At 31.6% G+C, this 18,936-nt stretch overlaps 1 protein-coding gene and 1 long non-coding RNA gene across 6 annotated transcripts in view; one reads left to right on the top strand and one right to left on the bottom strand.

The window, feature by feature from the left end:
* The window catches only part of LOC127738517 (uncharacterized), a 106,870-nt gene extending 97,039 nt beyond the window's left edge, over positions 1–9,831 (top strand). Inside the window, exon 2 of the long non-coding RNA XR_008000095.1 lies at positions 9,706–9,831. This is a non-coding gene — a long non-coding RNA (uncharacterized LOC127738517). The remainder of the gene's footprint in view (positions 1–9,705) is intronic.
* The window catches only part of LOC127738504 (ras-related protein Rab6), a 138,083-nt gene that overhangs the window by 105,885 nt on the left and 13,262 nt on the right, over positions 1–18,936 (bottom strand). For 2 of the 5 annotated variants that reach the window (XM_052249797.1, XM_052249793.1), the window contains exons 4-8: positions 17,374–17,479; positions 16,671–16,782; positions 15,906–15,999; positions 13,445–13,508; positions 1,475–2,947 (exon numbers count right to left, since the gene is read on the bottom strand). In XM_052249797.1, coding sequence (XP_052105757.1) covers positions 2,880–2,947; positions 13,445–13,508; positions 15,906–15,999; positions 16,671–16,782; positions 17,374–17,479 — 444 coding nt within the window. In that variant the 3' untranslated portion in view covers positions 1,475–2,879. Of the gene's footprint in view, positions 1–1,474; positions 2,948–9,118; positions 12,132–13,444; positions 13,509–15,905; positions 16,000–16,670; positions 16,783–17,373; positions 17,480–18,936 lie in introns of those variants that run through there. The other 3 variants (XM_052249796.1, XM_052249792.1, XM_052249795.1) reach the window with 2 other exon arrangements.

Here is an 18,936-nt window from a genome sequence, read left to right as displayed (position 1 = left end):
ATCCAAAGTCTGTAATTGAGTGGTAGTTGTTGTTTGTTGCTGTTTATCATATTTGTTTTTCGTTAATTGTTTTGTATAGTGTGTTCTTGTGTTGTGCTGTTGCACACTGTCCCGGTTAGAGGAAGGGTTTGGCGCCATCTAACTAGTTTAAACCCGCCACATTCTGTATGTGCCTGTCCCAAGTCAGGAGCCTTTAATTCAGTGGTTATCGTTTGTTGCTGTGTATCATATTTGTTTTTCGTTCATTATTCTGTACATAAATTAGGTCGTTAGTTTTTTCGTTTGAATTGTTTTGCATTTGTCATTTCGGGGCCTTTTATAGCTGACTATGCGGTATGGGTTTTGCTCATTGTTGAAGGCCGTACGGTGACCTATAGTTGTTAATTTCTGTGTCTTTTGTGGAGAGTTGTCTCATTTGCAATCGTACCACATCTTCTTATTTTTATATGATCAGTGACGCTCGAATAAAAAAGGGTGTGAAAAAGGCCAAATAAAGTACGAAGTTGAAGAGCACTGAGAACCAAAAACTCCGAAAGGTTTTGCCAAATACAGCTTAGATAATCAATTCCTGGGGTAAAAAGTCCTTAATATATTAATAAAAATTAAAGTTTTGTAAACAGTTAATTTAAAATCATGACCATATCAATGATAATACGTGTCAACACAGAAGTGCTTACTGGGCCGGTGAACATTATACACTAGTGTCTATACATTATGTCAGATATATAATACATACTTGAACACTTCAAATAAACAAGTTACTATAAAGCGCACCAATCATACTCGTATTTTTTGGGAAATCTCTATATTGCGCGAGTTATATGTGTTCGAGTTTCTCGGCCATATAAAGTCCGGTGGATTTGTGGGCACATTATCTTCCACTTTGAATAAACAGATACCATTAATTAAGGTAAATTCTATTAAAGCATAGAATGATAGTAAAAATGTTTTTCAGGACTTTAGACGGTTCTGGCTCTGATTTTTAAGTCTCATAAAGTTAAAAAAAAAAATGTGATTTTGTAGTGTTTACATCGAAATAAGAAGATATTGCTCATCGAAACTTTTATCGATGGGCGAACGTAATGAGGACAAATACAAAAATACGCAACAAACGACTGAAGGTTCAAATGGTATGATAAAGATAAAGTATTTTTCCAAAACAATACTCGCTGTGATATAGCATTTTTGCGCTGATGCGGCATAAAGCAACCACAAATAAATCATAAATTCCAATAGCATGTTTTTTAGAAAATAAATACACAGCATTTTATAGCGGACTATGCTGTATGGGTTGTGCTCATTGTTGAACACCGTACCGTGACTTATAGCTGTAAACTTCTATGTCATTTGGTCTCTGGTGGAGAGTTGTCTCATTGACAATTATACCACATTTTATTATCTTTAATCTTATAATTTTCATGGATGATTTTGAAATTTTTCAATGTTAAGTAATGTTATGATAACAAACTAAAGCTAGATTTTGATCACATTTAATGCAAAATTATGTACATACATAAATAAATTATATATATTATAGCTTCTCCTTAGCAACTGCATATATTGTGTAATTCTTAGATTATTTCATTGGACGTACGTACAATTTATACTTTAAAACAATAATGATAGACATAAGCATGTATATCATGCAAAATACAATTATTCTCATTACATAAACTTCCATTAAAATTCAAAGAAGCATGACAAATGTTCAATCACACAAAAACTGTCAAAACAAATCACGATTTTTTTAAAATTTAAAAACAGTTATAGAAAAATGTTTTCTTACACAACAATCACATACGGAATGACGATCTTTCTCCTATTTTCATATCTTAACTTATCTTAAAAAAGAATTTCAAATTCAATAAATTATATATGTTCACAGTTGATCTACAGAGCCAACATCATTATATTTCCTCAATCATCAAAACGAATATCACTTTCTACACATTCAACTGTAACAGTGTGTCAGATCCTATATATTTATCTCATTGGTCTAAAAAGTTCTTTAAAACCTAAAAACATTTTTTTATTTTTTAAATTCAATACACAGCAACCACCTTTCGAAACATTTTACGAATTCACATTAAGAAACAAGGTATTTTAATAACAAGGTATATTGAAAACAATGTATTTTGGTTTTTGGTGTACAGTGCTATTTTGGAAGAGTTTTTTCTGTTAACTAGGCGTATTAAATCACAAGGAAAATTTCAAATGAAATAAGTATAGAATAAAAGACGAGGACGTATGTCCGAGTTGTCATATTCTTTTTACAGTACAGTCCGAAAACGTTGATAAATTTGGCACTATTATGTAAATTAGTATATTTTCACATTTTGTATTTTTTGCAAATTGAATATAAACAGAATTTGGAGGAGTGCATTTAGATGTTAGATGTTAGATTAAAAATATCGATTTCAATAAAAAAAAATCATTTTGAAAAAGGAGTGCATTATAGATTCCCCGTGGTGTATGTATACCAACATTACAATATTCCGTCTTTACATGCATGCGGTCATGAACTTATTTAGAGACTGGTCATAACATATGGAGAGATTAAGGAAAGCAATGCTTTTAGCGTGGTATTTTGAAATTGTTGTGCATACCTAAATGATAATATGCATATATAATATTATGCAAAGTAAAATGACTTTAAATGACATTAGGAGTATAATCGTGTATCATTTAACACGAATGTATTGTTCCAAAAAGCTTCTACGGTAATTCAGTCATGGTTTTGAAACAATCGTCTTTTCAATGAAATTTTTCAGTTTTTGTTGTTATTGCATGAAATAACCAAGATTCAATGAAAAATTGACTAGGAAGATTGTTTATCCTTTCGAATAGTTCATATCACAATGTTAATAGACTTGTTAACGTTAACAGGAACAGCCGCTGTTTTCTTGTTCTGCTGAATCTAACACTTCTTTTGGTCGTAATTCAATATCTGTACAATTGTTAAGGAAAGTTCATACGAAGACACACAGCCATCTACAAAAGATAAAGCAAGCCATGCTAAATTGAAAAGGAAAGTTAAAAGTTAGAATTGTGTGGCTTCAAAGTAATCACAGATGCACGACAGAAGATATACGATGAAGTGCACCTTGATATAGTGAGAAAAAAAGATCCCATCTCTTACATTTATCTTGTCTCAATTGCATTTCCATACCTTCATATTATATCGAGATATGAAACGCAATCTGAAAAAAAAAATGAAAACAACACGTTGTAAATTTCATGCTTCCGAAGCGCTTTTCTGGATTAACCTTCATCAGGAACGCTTAAATATTTGAAAGTCAAGGACGTATAAGAACCGAAACAGTTGAAGAGCTAAATGACCAACAAGGACATAAAGAATAGCCAAATCTGTCTACGGTAGTTGTTGTCTGAGGGAGTTGAAACTGAAAAAGACATTATAGAATTATCCCGATATACGGATCGCACTATGAATAAATAAAACATTTTCCATATCTATCAGAATCGTAAATGATATATATTGGCTCATTTGTTTGCACCTGTCCTAAGCCAGGAACCTGTTTCAGTGCTTGTTTGTGTGGTTCTTAAGTGTTTTATTGTTTTTTATATAGATTAGACCGTTGGTTTTCCTGTTTGAATTGTTTTACACTAGTCATTTTGGGGCCCTTTATAGCTTGCTGTTCGGTGTGAGCCAAGGATCCGTGTTGAAGGCCATACTTTGACCTATAGGTGTTTACTTTTTACTCATTGTGTCTTGGATGGAGAGTTGTCTCATTGGCACTCGTACCACATCTTCTTATTTCTATCATATACCCTTTCAAGGCTTCCAATCAAATTATGCATGATTAATCCAGATATTTCCCTCCAGTATAAATACTAGTATACATATAATGATAATCATCCCTGGACTTCTCCCTTTCAGGAGTAAATCCCTTGCTTAATGAGGCGTCCTTTTTGATTTTGTGGGATGTTTAAATACGCAGTCACGTCCGGTCGGAATGGGGACCTCAAATCCGATGCCTCGTAAAGAGAGAGTGTCACACTCTCTGCACGTTTAAGAATAATTGCAGAAATATCCAGGGGATCAATAGGTGGTCTGTTGCTGGGAAATTTCTGCCCCTATCAAAACAAAAACCTATTTTCAAAAAGGCTGTTAAAAAATCTTCGTTCTTCATTCCGGTCTACTACCTTACAGAACCTGCATTATGTATTAATCTAGTCGAGAAAGTGTACGACGTATTTCCATTGGATGTTAAGCAAGCAACAATCAATCAATCAAAGTATCCATACATTTTGGTAGTAGTCAATAAAAAGACTACTGCACTAAAATCATTAATTCAAGTCAATGATTGGAGCACCAAAACACAACAACTTCTACCTATTAAATCAATTCTTTTCAATTTTTAAGGATTGTGTAATGAGGAACTCGATTATAACATTCAAGATGAATAATTAAAAAAATAATCAGAAATAAAATATTAGTGCAAATCGCCTTATAACCTTTCTTGTTTCAAAAACTAAAACAAACTGATTGGATAATCCTTCAGTTCTTGAAAGAAGAATCCAATTAAAAAGCAGATTAATTAAACCTTATTTGATGTTTTAATACGCCTTCTATAAAAAGAAGCTTGATTTCACCATTCAATGCTTGGAAAAACAAAAACTTATTGAAAATTCATGACAAAATCCAAGTAGGTGCTTGAACCCCCTAAAAAAATAAATAAACTTTTATCACAGAGACATGTCTCGCTTTTTGGTTATTTCGATAATGCAAATGTTGAAATTAAAATAGCAACACTTTTACATGCAAGTTTTGCAAATATTCAAAGTCAATGAATCATGACTGAAGGTACATGGCCAAACAATCTACATGGAAATGAGATGTGCCAATGCTAATACAACTGCATACCAAATACCATTGACTTATCATAAGCAGTTCCCTTTAAACAAACCTAAACACAAACTAATACATGTAAACTAAGCAAAATTTCAAATTCAATAAACCATAACTGAGGGGGCGGGGTCAAATAATCTCCGTTGTAATGAGATGTACCAATGCTAATACAACTGCATACCAAATATCATTGACCTACCACTAGTGGTACCCCATAAACCGACCTAATCACAAACTAATACATGAAAACAAAGTAAAAGTTTCAAAGTCAATAGACCATGACTGAGGGGGCGGGCCAAATAATCGCCATGGAAATGAGATATGCCAATGCTTAGACAACTGCATACCAATTATTACTAAATTACCACTAGTGGTTCCCCATAAACTGACCTAATCACAAACTAATACATGAAAACTAAGCAAAAATTTCAAAGTCAATAGACCATATCTGAGGGGGCGGGGCCAAATAATCTCCATGCTAATGAGATGTGCCAATACTAATACAACTGCATACCAAATATCTTTAACTTACTTAGTTGTTCACCATAAACTAGACCTAATCACAAACTAATACAATGTTGACGCCGTCGCCGCCGCCGCCAATGCCGGAAACAGCATACCTGTCTAGCTTTTTGACTCCGTCAAGTGAGACAAAAACTATCAAAATAAATGTATTCTATTGGAACAAGTTTACCTTTAAATCCTATTATAACTACCCAAATATATCTTTGAACGGTTTCAGGCGATTATCCCAATATCATATAGACTACATGATCATAAACTATGCAGCATATAAAAAGTTTCTAAACAAGGGGCTCTATAGAGCCTGTGTTGCTCGCCTGCATCTTCAACAATGGCCACTTTTTGATAAAAATCATCACGAAAGGGCAATAATTCTATAGAGTTAACTGACAATTTCAGTCATATTGATGTATTTGTAGATCTTGTCCTGATGATCATATTTGCTCTTAAAGTTGCTATGAACATTTGTATCCATTATACTGTTCAAGCTAATTAGGAAAAACTAAAAGAAATGGTAATAAACTGTTAACACAGAGATATGTCTCGCCCATTTGTTATTTTGATAAAAAATAGCAATACTTAAACATGTAAGTTATGCAAATATTCAAAGTCAATGAACCATGTCTGAAGGTACAGGGCTAAACAATCTTCTTAGAAATGAGATGTGCCAATGCAAAATAATAATACAACTGCATACCAAATACCATTGACTTTTCGTAAGTCGTTGCATTAAAACAAACCTAAACACAAACATTAACTTGTAAACTATGTAAAAAGTTTTAGTCAATGAACCATAATGAGGGGGTGGGGCTATACAATCTCCATGGAAATGAAACTAGCAAATCCCAATACATTTGCATACCAAATACCATTGACTTCATTTTACACTGACCTAATAACAAACTAATACATGTAATTTAAGCAAAAGTTTCAAAGTCAATAGACCATGACTGAGGGGGCGGGGCCAATTAATTTCCATGGAAATGAGATATACCAATGCTCATACCACTGCATACCAAATATCTTTGACCTACCACTATTGTACGTACCAAATATTCTCCATAGAAATAAGATGTGATAATGCTTATACAACTTCATACCAATTATCACTGACCTACCACTAACGGTTCCCCTTAAAAAGACCTAATCACAAACTAATACATGTAAACTAAATAAGCAAAAGTTTCAAAGTCAATAGACCATGACTGAGGGGGCGGGGCCAAATAATTTCCATGGAAATGAGATATGCCAATGCTCATACCACTGCATACAAAATATCTTCGACCTACCACTATTGTACGTACCAAATATTCTCCATAGAAATAAGATGTGATAATGCTATACAACTTCATACCAATTATCACTGACCTACCACTAACGGTTCCCCTTAAAAAGACCTAATCACAAACTAATACATGTAAACTAAGCAAAAGTTTCAAAGTCAATAGACCATGACTGAGGGGGTGGGGCCAAATAATTTCCATGGAAATGAGATATGCCAATGCTCATACAACTGCATACCAAATATCTTTGACCTTATCACAAACTAATACATGAAAACTAAGCAAAGTTTCAAAGTCAATAGACCATGAACTAGAGGGTGGGGTCAAACAATCTCAATGGTAATGAGATGTGCCAATGCAAATACAACTGCATACCAAATATCATTGACCTACCACTAGTTGTTCACTATAAATTAGACATAATCACAAACTAATACATTGTTGGACAGCAGGTAGATCTGAACATTCTGCACATTTCTGCCCCTGACAGATTTTCTCTAATCATAGCGGTTTTCAAGGTAAAAGACAAAACATTACCCCCCATGTTCTATTTTTAGCAATGTTGGCCAAGTTAGTTGGCAGGCGGGGTCATTGGACGATGGACGACTGACACAAAGTGATGAGAAAAGCCTACTTGGCCTTTTGGCAAGGTGAGCTAAAAATAACTTACTTTGGTCCAATCTAATTCAAAAGATATTTACAAAATCCTGCATTCTTAAGTAGAAGGATTTCTACTTTAACATATGTATGAAAATTAGTTCAAGCTCATCTACTAGAAATCTGCTGGCCAGCAAGCTGAAATACCTATTTGTTTTTATTTTTAAATCATGTTTGATGAAGTTGTTATTAAAGTTACATTCGTTAATCCATTCAACATCATGTATATTTCATTTATTTATTAATAAAATTAAAGTATATAACACCAGAAATATCACCAGTAATGTCACTGTGACATCATAGTTGAACAAAAATTTCCATTTTTCATAGTTTTGTTCAGGTGAAATGAAATAAAAGCAACAGCCTTAGCCAAAACTGTGCCAAAATATATTCAATGTAGGGATGATTCTTGTTCTAAAAGTGAGAAAAGTTTGGTAGGATTTTTAGTATTTAATGTAAAGCTAGATTTTTAACATGCTTAAAAAATTTTATAAGCAAGACAAACTTCAAGCTCATCATTTCTGATATCTGAGAAACGTATTGATTTTATACACAAAGCAGTCAAAAGTGGCCTTATACGACCTTCTCCTGCAAGTTTTTCTACAGTAAAAAATCCACAAAAAAGTTCTTCCGAGTATACATTTACTAAATCAGTCAACACTATGAAAGATTAGAGTATTATTTTTTTTCAAATGATGATCTTTAGAAGACATCCCATAGAAGAGGCCAACATATATTGACAATGATTTGTTTAAATATACTTTGGAATATTGTACATTGGTAATTCTCTATCCTTATTGGTCAACTTACAGACTTAGGTTATCTATTATTACAATGTTTGACTCATTCTACATAATTCATTTTAAATTGATCAAATGTCAGAAAGTAGAAAATATGTCACATGGGTCTATTTTTTATCATATGCTGAACGACTCCCCACTTTAAATTAATATACAAGTTTATAATATATACAAAGATTTTATTTGGATAACCACAATTAATGAAGCATGAAATCTAGCCAATTTACTTACTTTAACCTGAATGCTGATTGATTGTTGCTGTTTAACACCACTTTAAGCAGTAATGGCTATGTCATGGCAGTCAGTTTTTATTGGTGGAGGAAGCAGGAGTGCCCGGAGAGAACCACTAACTTTTGGCAGGAAAACTGGCAATCCTAGTCATTTAAGATCAGATTATCCCCAAAAGACATACTAACACATCTTTCGTTGAAGATATGAACTTTTACATAAAAATCAGCCAAAATCAATGAAGTGTAAAAGGTAGGACACAGTGACCTCTTTTTGCCTTGATGCTGACTATCCCCTTTAATGATTGTTCACAAACGTTTAGATGATAATCTTAATTAATGTACTGAGATAACTTAGATGTAAAACCTATATAATGCTAATGAAGTATAAAAATTTGGTCAGTGACCTGCTTTTGCCTTGATGCTGACTTAATTGCAAACATACATTCTTACACTAGTCCTATGATCCTATTACTTACAGTTACAGATATTTTGACTCAGATGTACAACTTAACCAAAATCAACTTGAATGCAAACCTTAACCAAAGTCATTGAACTATGACATATGGCTCAAATCATATAGATGTACCTAAAGATGAAGAAGCAAGATTATCAGCCTATAGTGTACTGATATTTGTATGGAGGCTTTTGGACACCCCTTTGTGCACACACACACTGAGTCCTGTAAAAATCCTCTTTTTAATATATTAAAAGTACATGTATATATTCTGCATTTGTCACCACATATTAAAACAAAACTTCAACTTCAATTTGTTTTATTTAATTTTTTATATAAAACTTTTCTAATATTTCATAAATATATCATATTTTAAACCAAATTGTATAAATATTCCCACCTCTGCTTGTAAAACTGAATTAAATCAGAGTTGCTTCCCCTATCTGTGCCATAAACAAATTAAACCTCGCTCAATAAAAAAAAATATAGTATATATCCTTACAATGATAAATTCCTAGCACAGATCTTTGATTGTAGTGTATAATAACTAACAATATTTTCCTATATGTTCATTCAAATAGCATTGGTAAAAACATTTTTATTCCAAATAATATATATGGTAACAATATCTAACAAGCAAATCCCCCTTTTTTTTTGTGGTTGCGAATGCAAAAAAGTGAAATTGCCAAATAATTCAACAAGAAAAAAATAAAGGGCTTGTTAAATGGTAGGAGTTATCATGAACATTAATGCATTATGATTTTTGAAAGCAGATGATGTGTCTTTCAGACATGGATGACCTCATTAAATAAAATTACTAGTAAATGCTACTACTTTGGCTTAAATGCAAAATCTTAGCCTGCCAAGCATACAATGGTACTTTTTGAAGGTCATGATGATCTTAATGTTATAGAATAGTATTTCATAAACTATAAAACATTGTAGCAATATGACACTGATATTAACTATGATACATATCTATTGTGGACCTAATGTGGCTTAAGAACCCCTCCCCCCTCCCCACAAAAAAAAAGCTATCAAATGGTGAATCTATATTGAAATACTAACACATGAATAGCATGTTCTAACAGCTTGTATTTGCTTTAAAAAAAATTGAATACATATTTAATTATGTTTGTTAACCTTGGGGACACAAATTGAACAAGTTTTTGTTGAATATAATTTAAGAGCTCAGTGAAATTTATCTCAGAATAACTCTTGAGTTAACATGACTTGAGACAATTATTTTTTATGCATAATGGTTTCCAGGCAAACTTAAAACAGCTTAAGTCTGAAAAGCATGCCAAAATGACCAAGATGTTGGTCAGTATGGATTTACTAAAGAAGACAAATGTAGTCTTTCTATGAACCTTCATGTAAATCACAGAAATATAATCTCATAGACTTATTAAAAAATTTTCCTAATTCTACAATTAAAAAAATCATCTATTCAGTATTGTTTCTTTCATTCATAAATTTGACCTTTTAATTAGATCAGACCAACCAAAGACAATCTAAAGCTCTTCAGACCATTTTATTCAGACTCATTTTGAATTCTAGGGTGTACAAATTATTTTTACTAATTTGAATACCAAATACTTATTAGTAATGAAGATGTTTTTCTCACCTAATTTTTTTCTCAGAAAATCCATGAAAGAACTGCAAAAACACAAAAAAAAAATATGTAATTAAATTTCATTTTTCTTAAATATTTTATTTTCTTGAATAACAATAATATGGTTACTTTATCAGATGAATAAATGAAAATATAGGGTTTATGTAAATGAAAAAGCAACCAAGCAACACAACAAACCAATTGACACCTTCTTCAACAGAATGGATATTCTTCATATAAAAACAAATATGAAATTAGTCCAAAGCATGGAAAAAGGGATTAATTAAGGTTGTTAACTTAATTTTCATGTAGATCATGAAATAGTTGAAACTAAAATATAGAAACAGGACCTAAATGCTAGTTGATATGATCAAGCAACCACAACTCTTATCTATATAGCTTCAAAAGTTATTTCAAAAATAAGATTCACTTTAAAATTAAGGGAGTTTCATAAAACCAGGCCATTAAACTATTTAATCAGTTTCTGGAGGATGGGCTTTTCTCCCCTGGTATAATAACAAAGGATTTTTAATTACATGTCATTAATTATGATTAATAAAAAACTAATATAGAGTTAACTGCATGGGTGGGCAAGAAGGAGAATGTAGAAAGTCATTTAATTTGGCCATTCTTTTCTTTTTCTTTTGAAAAATGAATGTCAACACTTATCACGAAAACATATTCATACAAAATATTAAGCATCCAGAAACTGATTAACATAATATACAATTCAATTAAAGTTGCACTTATATGTGTATCAGTGTATAACATTAATTCCACAGTCACAAATTGAAAATTAACACATAGTTCACCATATACAAAGCAAAACAAAAAAATAATTAAATATTTTGTTTTGAACAAAAAATTGTTTACATTCATTTAGAAAATAATTTGCATATTTTACATTGTTCTTTTATCTAATGTTTATTATCTTAAATATTCACACATTTTTTTGTTCATGAAAGTGATTTAATGGCTTATAGTTAATAGCTGAAGAGGATCATGTGCTTGTAAAATTATAAAAGACCTAACAAAATCAAAATATGTATCTTAGAAAAAGACCACAAGAAAAGAGCTATTTTACAAAAAAAAAAAAAAAAGAATTTGCTAAAATTTGTTTTTCTTGCCCTTTTTTTCTCTTTTTCATTTTAAATTTATCTTTTTATTTGTTTCAGATATTTGGACCAAACATCCCAAACAGATAATATTTTGTTTCCGATAAAAATGTCGCCTGTAATAAGGATGTATTTCAAATATAATGTAACATATAAAGTACTTGTACTGAATGTAAATGACAACACACATAAAAATTTCTCCATTCCATACAGTTCTTCATTTGAAATTGTAAACATTTTTGATTTTACATATTAAATACACCATTTACAGAATAAAAACAGTAAGTATGGCAAATAAATAAAAGTAATACATGTTCACAATGCAACCAGCAACAAAAACACATGTAGTTGTCTTGTGTCGATAATTGATACATCCTAAAATTTCCCTTCTGGCATTTTCAATGTCACATGCAGGAAATTGTAGGTATAAAATCCCAGGTTTTGGTGGTAAAATAATGCACATCGATCATGCAAAATGCAGTAGACAACACAAAAATAAAAAGAGACGGAGTTTGTATTAACATGCACAGCCTCCTTCTTTTGCTTCTGGCTCCGATGGTGTGTCTTTTAATTTAACCTCCGTCACTGAGAAAATAGTTAAGGAAAAAGAAACAAACAAAATTTAAATTTTACAACATTTAAAGCTTTTTTTTTGTACTAAAAGCAAACAAGTAAATGTAAATGAATTCTACAGATACTTTTACTTAATCGATTTCTGGTTGACAGAGAAAAAAAAAAATTTTCATTTTCTAGATTTCAATTGAAATAATAGTACTTTTTGTATTATTTTTTTGTATTTTTCATTAAACATGTTAAATCAATAAATAAGTTGAATTGTATTTTGGTGCATTTTTAACTTTATGTATATCATTCTATTAATAGTTAAAAGAAGCTAGGCTGCAACAAGCATTATGTGCCAAAATGCATTTTCATCTAGAGGATTTTGTGTGGGGAATTATATGCCTCTACAACATGCTTCAAATCAGATTTATTTTTTCAAAGGTGTTAAAGCATGCAGATCAGCTTTAAAAAAAAAAATAACATTGACAATTTGGTTTTGTTTTTTTTACAGTAAAGTGAAATAAATAGTTGACTATATATACATTTGTTTCAAAATTCTTTAGCAACATAAAATAATGCACACGACTGCAGCTAAAAATGCAAATCAAGATACAAATCACTAATAAAATTGACTTTTTTTACCTTCATCGTCCTCTTCATTGCTAAAGGCCTGAAATTTCTGTTTCAAATATTTTGGGGAATTGTAAATGACAATATAACATCCACGTTGCTAACTGATCTGAGTTACGCACACTATAAACATCGTTATAAATTATAACGGTAACGTAATTAACATCAAGTTTCCTCAACTGTATGACATACATTAAATGGGTAACATTCCCTGTACTGAGACAAAGGACTACAATAATCTGAGATGTACCTATATAATTCTGGTACATGTACATGATGTACAGACATACTTATGATAACACTTATCACTCACAGAAGCTTACTTCCAAGGAACAAATTTGTCTATAAGAAGTGCTTTTTTATTTCATTTTTATCATGAAATTTTCTTTGCAACCTGTACATTTTCATAGAATCAGTTAGAAAAATTTAAGCTTAATTTTGTTGACTTGTCTCTAACATGTCTAATCTATTATAAGTCTGTCGATGTAAACCTTGGATAAAAGTGGACATACAACCTTTAAGATCTTTCATATATTGTGATGTTTTTTATGTAAAGCTTTAAGCAGGATAACCAAAAATTGATTACCTTGCCTTTGATTTTTGTATGTAGAAATGTATACAAGTTTTTTTATCCTTGAAATGTTTAGCTTGCAACAAAAACCTATAGATGCTCAACCATGTGTAGAATTTTAAAAACAAAAGGATACTCTCTCCTCTAGGTTTATCTGTTTGTTCCATTCCAGGTAATGCAGCAGCCACTCGTCTAAATAACTGCAATTAAAAATTATACCTTGTCATATGCTCGAGCATTTATAATTTTATAAGTTGAGTGCTGATTCTTTGGAAAAATTTGTTAAAAAAATAAAAGATATATCTAAAATTACTCCTTTGAAAATATTTCAAACAAACAGTCAGAAAAATTATGACTAACTGACTCAGTTTTTCTATCAGTGTGTGTTCATTTTACAAAATTGTCCAAACAGAACCTTTGAAATGTCACCATGAGTTTTTGTGATAAAGCAGTAAGATATTTACATAATTTGTACATTAAAAATTACTACATAAGAATATACATATTTAAATGTGTTTCACACCACTTTTTTTTGTGTTCGGCAATGAAACACAAGTTAGCTGCTGATAGAGCAGTCACAGAATCTGAGAACCAGAAATTTATTTTACATTGCCTTAAAATAATTGTTCATTTATTTCTTTATGAAGGGTTTGGTAAATGTGTTTGTTTGCCTAAAATAATTTAAACATGCATGTATCCTTTGAATATACAACCAGTTAACAGTGAACTCTCTTAAGTGTTTCCCCCTGATAACATTAGAAAAATGCATACTTTCTCAAAAAAATTTAAAAGAGGTTCCACGGAACCCTGTGTCTCGCCTGAGATTGCTGCTGTCAGTGTAAAAGTGTAATGTTGACTTAAAAAGTGATTTCATTTATCAGTAAAATACAGTTTTTAAATTGAAATTCAAACTTTTTCTTTAGATGCTATTTCATGGTCTTGAAGATTAGCTTCTGTCCAAGTTTCATAACAGTCCATGAAGGTTTACAAATTTATCATGTCAAAAAAGTGAAATCCCGGACTATCTGTAAATGTTAACTGTAAAAAACTTAGTCCATCTATAAAAAAAAAATATACAGAGAATGAAAAAAATATATTTTCAAAAATTTGCTTCAGACATTATCTTGTAATCATAAAAAAGCTTCTGCCAAAGTTTCATAAAATTCTATGAAAGTATTGATGTGTAACATACTTTAACCCCAGACTATCTTTTTGTTAAATGTAAAAAAAAACAAGAGTGCACACACTGAAATGTCTCGCCTTCTTTACTAATCACTGATATTATGTTGATAGTCCTAAATATAAAGCTTTATTACAACTGTCACATAAACTTAACATTAACCAAGAAAACTAAACATTGACCAATGAACCACGAAAATGAGGTCAAGGTCAGATGAACCATGCCAGGCAGGCATGTACAGCTAACAATCCATCATACAACAAATATAGTTGACCTATTGCTTATAATTTAAGAAAAACAGACCAAAACACAAAAACTTAACACTGAGCAATGAACTGTGAAAATGAGGTCAAGGTCAAATAAAACCAGTGCGACTGACATATAGATCATAAAATATTTCCATACACCATTCTTTAGTTGACCTATTGCATATAGTATTAGAAAAAAAGACCAAAACTCAAAAACTTAACTTTGACCACTGAACCATGAAAATGAGGTCAAGGTCAAATGACACCTGCCAGCTAGACATGTACACCTTACAATCATTCCATACACCAAATATAGTAGACCTATTGCATACAGTATAAGAAAAACAGACCAAAACACAAAAACTTAACTATAACCACTGAACCATGAAAATGAGGTCAAGGTCAGATGACACCTGCCAGTTGGACATGTACACCTTACAGTCCTTCCATACACCGAATATACTTGACCTATTGCTTATAGTATCTGAGATATGGACTTGACCACCAAAACTTAACCTTGTTCACTGATCCATGAAATGAGGTCGAGGTTAAGTGAAAACTGTCTGACGGGCATGAGGACCTTGTAAGGTACATACATACCAAATATAGTTATACTACTACTTATAATAAGAGAGAATTTAACATTACAAAAAATGTTAACTTTTTTTTCAAGTAGTCACTGAACCATGAAAATGAGGTCAAGGACATTGGACAAGCGACTGACGGAAACTTCGTAACATGAGGCATCCATATACAAAGTATGAAGCATCCAGGTCTTCCACCTTCTAAAATATAAAGCTTTTAAGAAGTTAGCTAACGCCGCCGCCGGATCACTATCCTATGTCGAGCTTTCTGCGACAAAAGTCGCAGGCTCGACAAAAACTAAGTTCATTTATCATGTTTATTAGTAAAAATACAGAAAAATGAAAATCAATGTTTACAAAATTTTGCCCTGGATACTGTATTTTGGTCATAAACAAGCTTCTGTCCAAATTTAATAAAATTCCATGAAAGTTTGACCAAAGTTATTGATGTCTAAAAAAACTTTAACCACAGACTGAACCTAAATGTTGACGCTGCTGCGGACGGAATCTAGGATCGCTATGGCTTGTTGTCGCAGGCTAGACAAAAATGTTAACATACAGAAACAATTACAAATGATTACTTACTTGTTTCACATTATAACCAGCTTTTGCACTAGTTTCTATAAACATTACATTTAATTCTTTAGCTTTCCTTTCACCCTCTTCTGATGTTACTTGTCTGTAAAATGCATTATATAACAGTAAGTTTAGGCCTATTAAAATTAATAGTTTGTCATCCCCACCCACCCTAATTTAACAAAAAATTCTCTATATGACTTCTTTATCATAGTATAACAGACCTTACTAAAAAAAAGTTTGATGATTTATAGTGGATGGCTGTTTAATGTCCAGCGGAAAATTAAATGCATATCCAGGACGGAACATGTTATTGTGATAGTATTCACCCTGCTTTGTAATAGCTATATATATTTATAAAGATAAACACTTGTCCAGTAAAGAGATTATTTAACTCTCTTTTTGTCTGAACTTTACAGTCTCATTGAAGTATGTCCCACATCCTCTTTTTTCATATTTGGGGAACTTACAGTTGTTTTTTAAAGAATGTGTATTTGATTCATAAGCTTTTTTACATGATAACAGCTACTAGTACCTTGATTAAGGTGGTAGCTTAAAGTTTGTCCTTCTCCACTTTTGCACATGCTAGATTCAATGTTGCTTTTAATAGGAACCAATTTCTGACATGATTAAAATTTCCCTTTTATACACTCTAGTTATATGTGTATAAAAGGTGTCAATAAGCCGTACCCCTGTTGTAGCTAGAAACTAATCCTGCAGATTCTATCTTTAGCAGACAAGTTTAACAATCAACATACTAACACACAAACTTACCTTTTATCAGATAAATCTGTTTTATTTCCTACTAACATAATTATGACATCACTACCTCGTTCTGTTCGTACATCATCTATCCATTTAGATGTTTGTTGAAAAGAATTAGCATCTGAAAAAAATTGTAAACATTGCAAATGTAAAATTACTGAGTACAATTGTATACACTTTGAAAACATGTGTGGCAGGCAGTTTACAGATTTTTTTGGGATGTTTGATTATTTGCCCCAAGAAAGACAAGGACTTTGCACTACTCTCTTCATATTCATAGCTCATTATCATTGTCCGAAATATTATCTTCTTAAATAGCTTTAATTATGACTATTTCCTCATTTTTTCCTTCTTCTGTATGATAATTTTCAATCTCATGCTCATCAAATGATATGGACATTTCTCAGTCCAAAGGAGGAGAATTTATTATGTCAGAAGCCTATAGCTATGTCATTGATGTTTCATAGAAAATAGTGATAAACAGATTTTTGATTGTCTTTCAAACTTGAGGATGTTAAATTCCTCGTTTAAGGATAAGTATTACAGTATTTGTTGCATTTATCATATTTTAGTTATATATTTCCTTTTTTCTGTGTAATTGTTATTTACATGGTAAAAATGCATAAAATGATTGCATAACATATATTAAGTTTTCTGTTGCCATGACGACTCAACTGTGAAAAAACAATAAAATATAAAATGGAAAACTTACTTGTTATATCATACACTACTACAGCCACAGAAGAATCTCTTATGTAGCTAGGAATTAAACTTCGGAACCTCTCTTGACCAGCTGTATCCCACAATTGTAATCTTATCTGAAAAAGAGTTATATTTCTGTAACCATGGTAACAGTTTGACTCATTTATATTCTATCATATAATGAAAGGGTTAACACAGACATATATGTATGACTAATATTAGCTAAGTACATGTAACCAAATCAAAAACATCTAATTGATAGACTGTCATTTTACTTGTACATGTACATGATCAAAACTTAAATGTAGTGACCATGATGATAATCAGACAGTATGCACATTATAAGAAAATTTATTTACATGTTCTCATTTAAAACAGACCTTATCAGAATAAAAGTAAAAATTCTAATCTGTGAACCATGACTTAGGGCATACTGACTTTCATATTTTTCATTAAAATAAAATGCTTCGCTGGGGCGCAGCTTGATACGACCGCAGAGGTCGAACCCTGAACAGTTGGGGCAAGTATGGACACAACATTCAAGCTTGATACAGATCTAAATTTGGATTGTTATTAAATATTTGACACTGCATAGGTTTCTGACACAGAAAGAATGTGGTCTAAGAACTTGAATTTTTTTAATTTACCTATTATGGTCCAATGTCCAAAATCAAAATACATGGTTAGATTCAGCATATCAAAGAACCCCATATATTCAATTTTTGTTAAAATCAAACAAAGTTTAATTTTGGACCCCAACTTGGACAAACTTGAAAACTGGGCCCATAATCAAAAATCTAAACACATGTTTAGATTCAGCATATCAAAGAACCCCAAGATTTCAATTTTTGCTTAAATCAAACTAAGTTTAATTTTGGACCCTTTGGACCTTAATGTAGACCAATTTAAAAAACGGGACTTAAAATTAACAAGAGTGCACACGCTGAAATGTCTCGCCTTCTTTACTAATCATTGATATTATGTTGATAGTCCTAAATATAAAGCTTTATTACAACTGTCACATAAACTTAACATTAACCAAGTAAACTAAACATTGACCAATGAACCATGAAAATGAGGTCAAGGTCAGATGAACCATGTTAGGCAGGCATGTACAGCTAACAATTCTTCCATACAACAAATATAGTTGACCTATTGCTTATAGTTTAAGAAAAACAGACCAAAACACAAAAACTTAACACTGAGCAATGAACCTTGAAAATGAGGTCAAGGTCAAATAAAACCTTCGTGACTGACATATAGATCATAAAATATTTCCATACACCAAATATAGTTGAACTATTGCATATAGTATTAGAAAAAAAGACCAAAACTCAAAAACTTAACTTTGACCACTGAACCATGAAAATGAGGTCAAGGTAAGATGACACCTGCCAGCTAGACATGTACACCTTACAATCATTCCATAAACCAAATATAGCTGACCTATTGCATGCAGTATTAGAAAAAAAGACCAAAACTCAAAAACTTAACTTTGACCACTGAACCATGAAAATGAGGTCAAGGTCAGATGACACCTGCCAGCTAGACATGTACACCTTACAATCATTCC

The sequence above is a fragment of the Mytilus californianus genome, unplaced genomic scaffold (assembly GCF_021869535.1).
Source record: "Mytilus californianus isolate M0D057914Y unplaced genomic scaffold, xbMytCali1.0.p SCAF_4, whole genome shotgun sequence".
NCBI classification, from domain to species: Eukaryota; Metazoa; Mollusca; class Bivalvia; order Mytilida; family Mytilidae; genus Mytilus; species Mytilus californianus.
The sequence above is the reverse complement of the archived record's forward strand: the minus strand, read 5'-3'. Positions and strand labels throughout refer to the sequence as shown.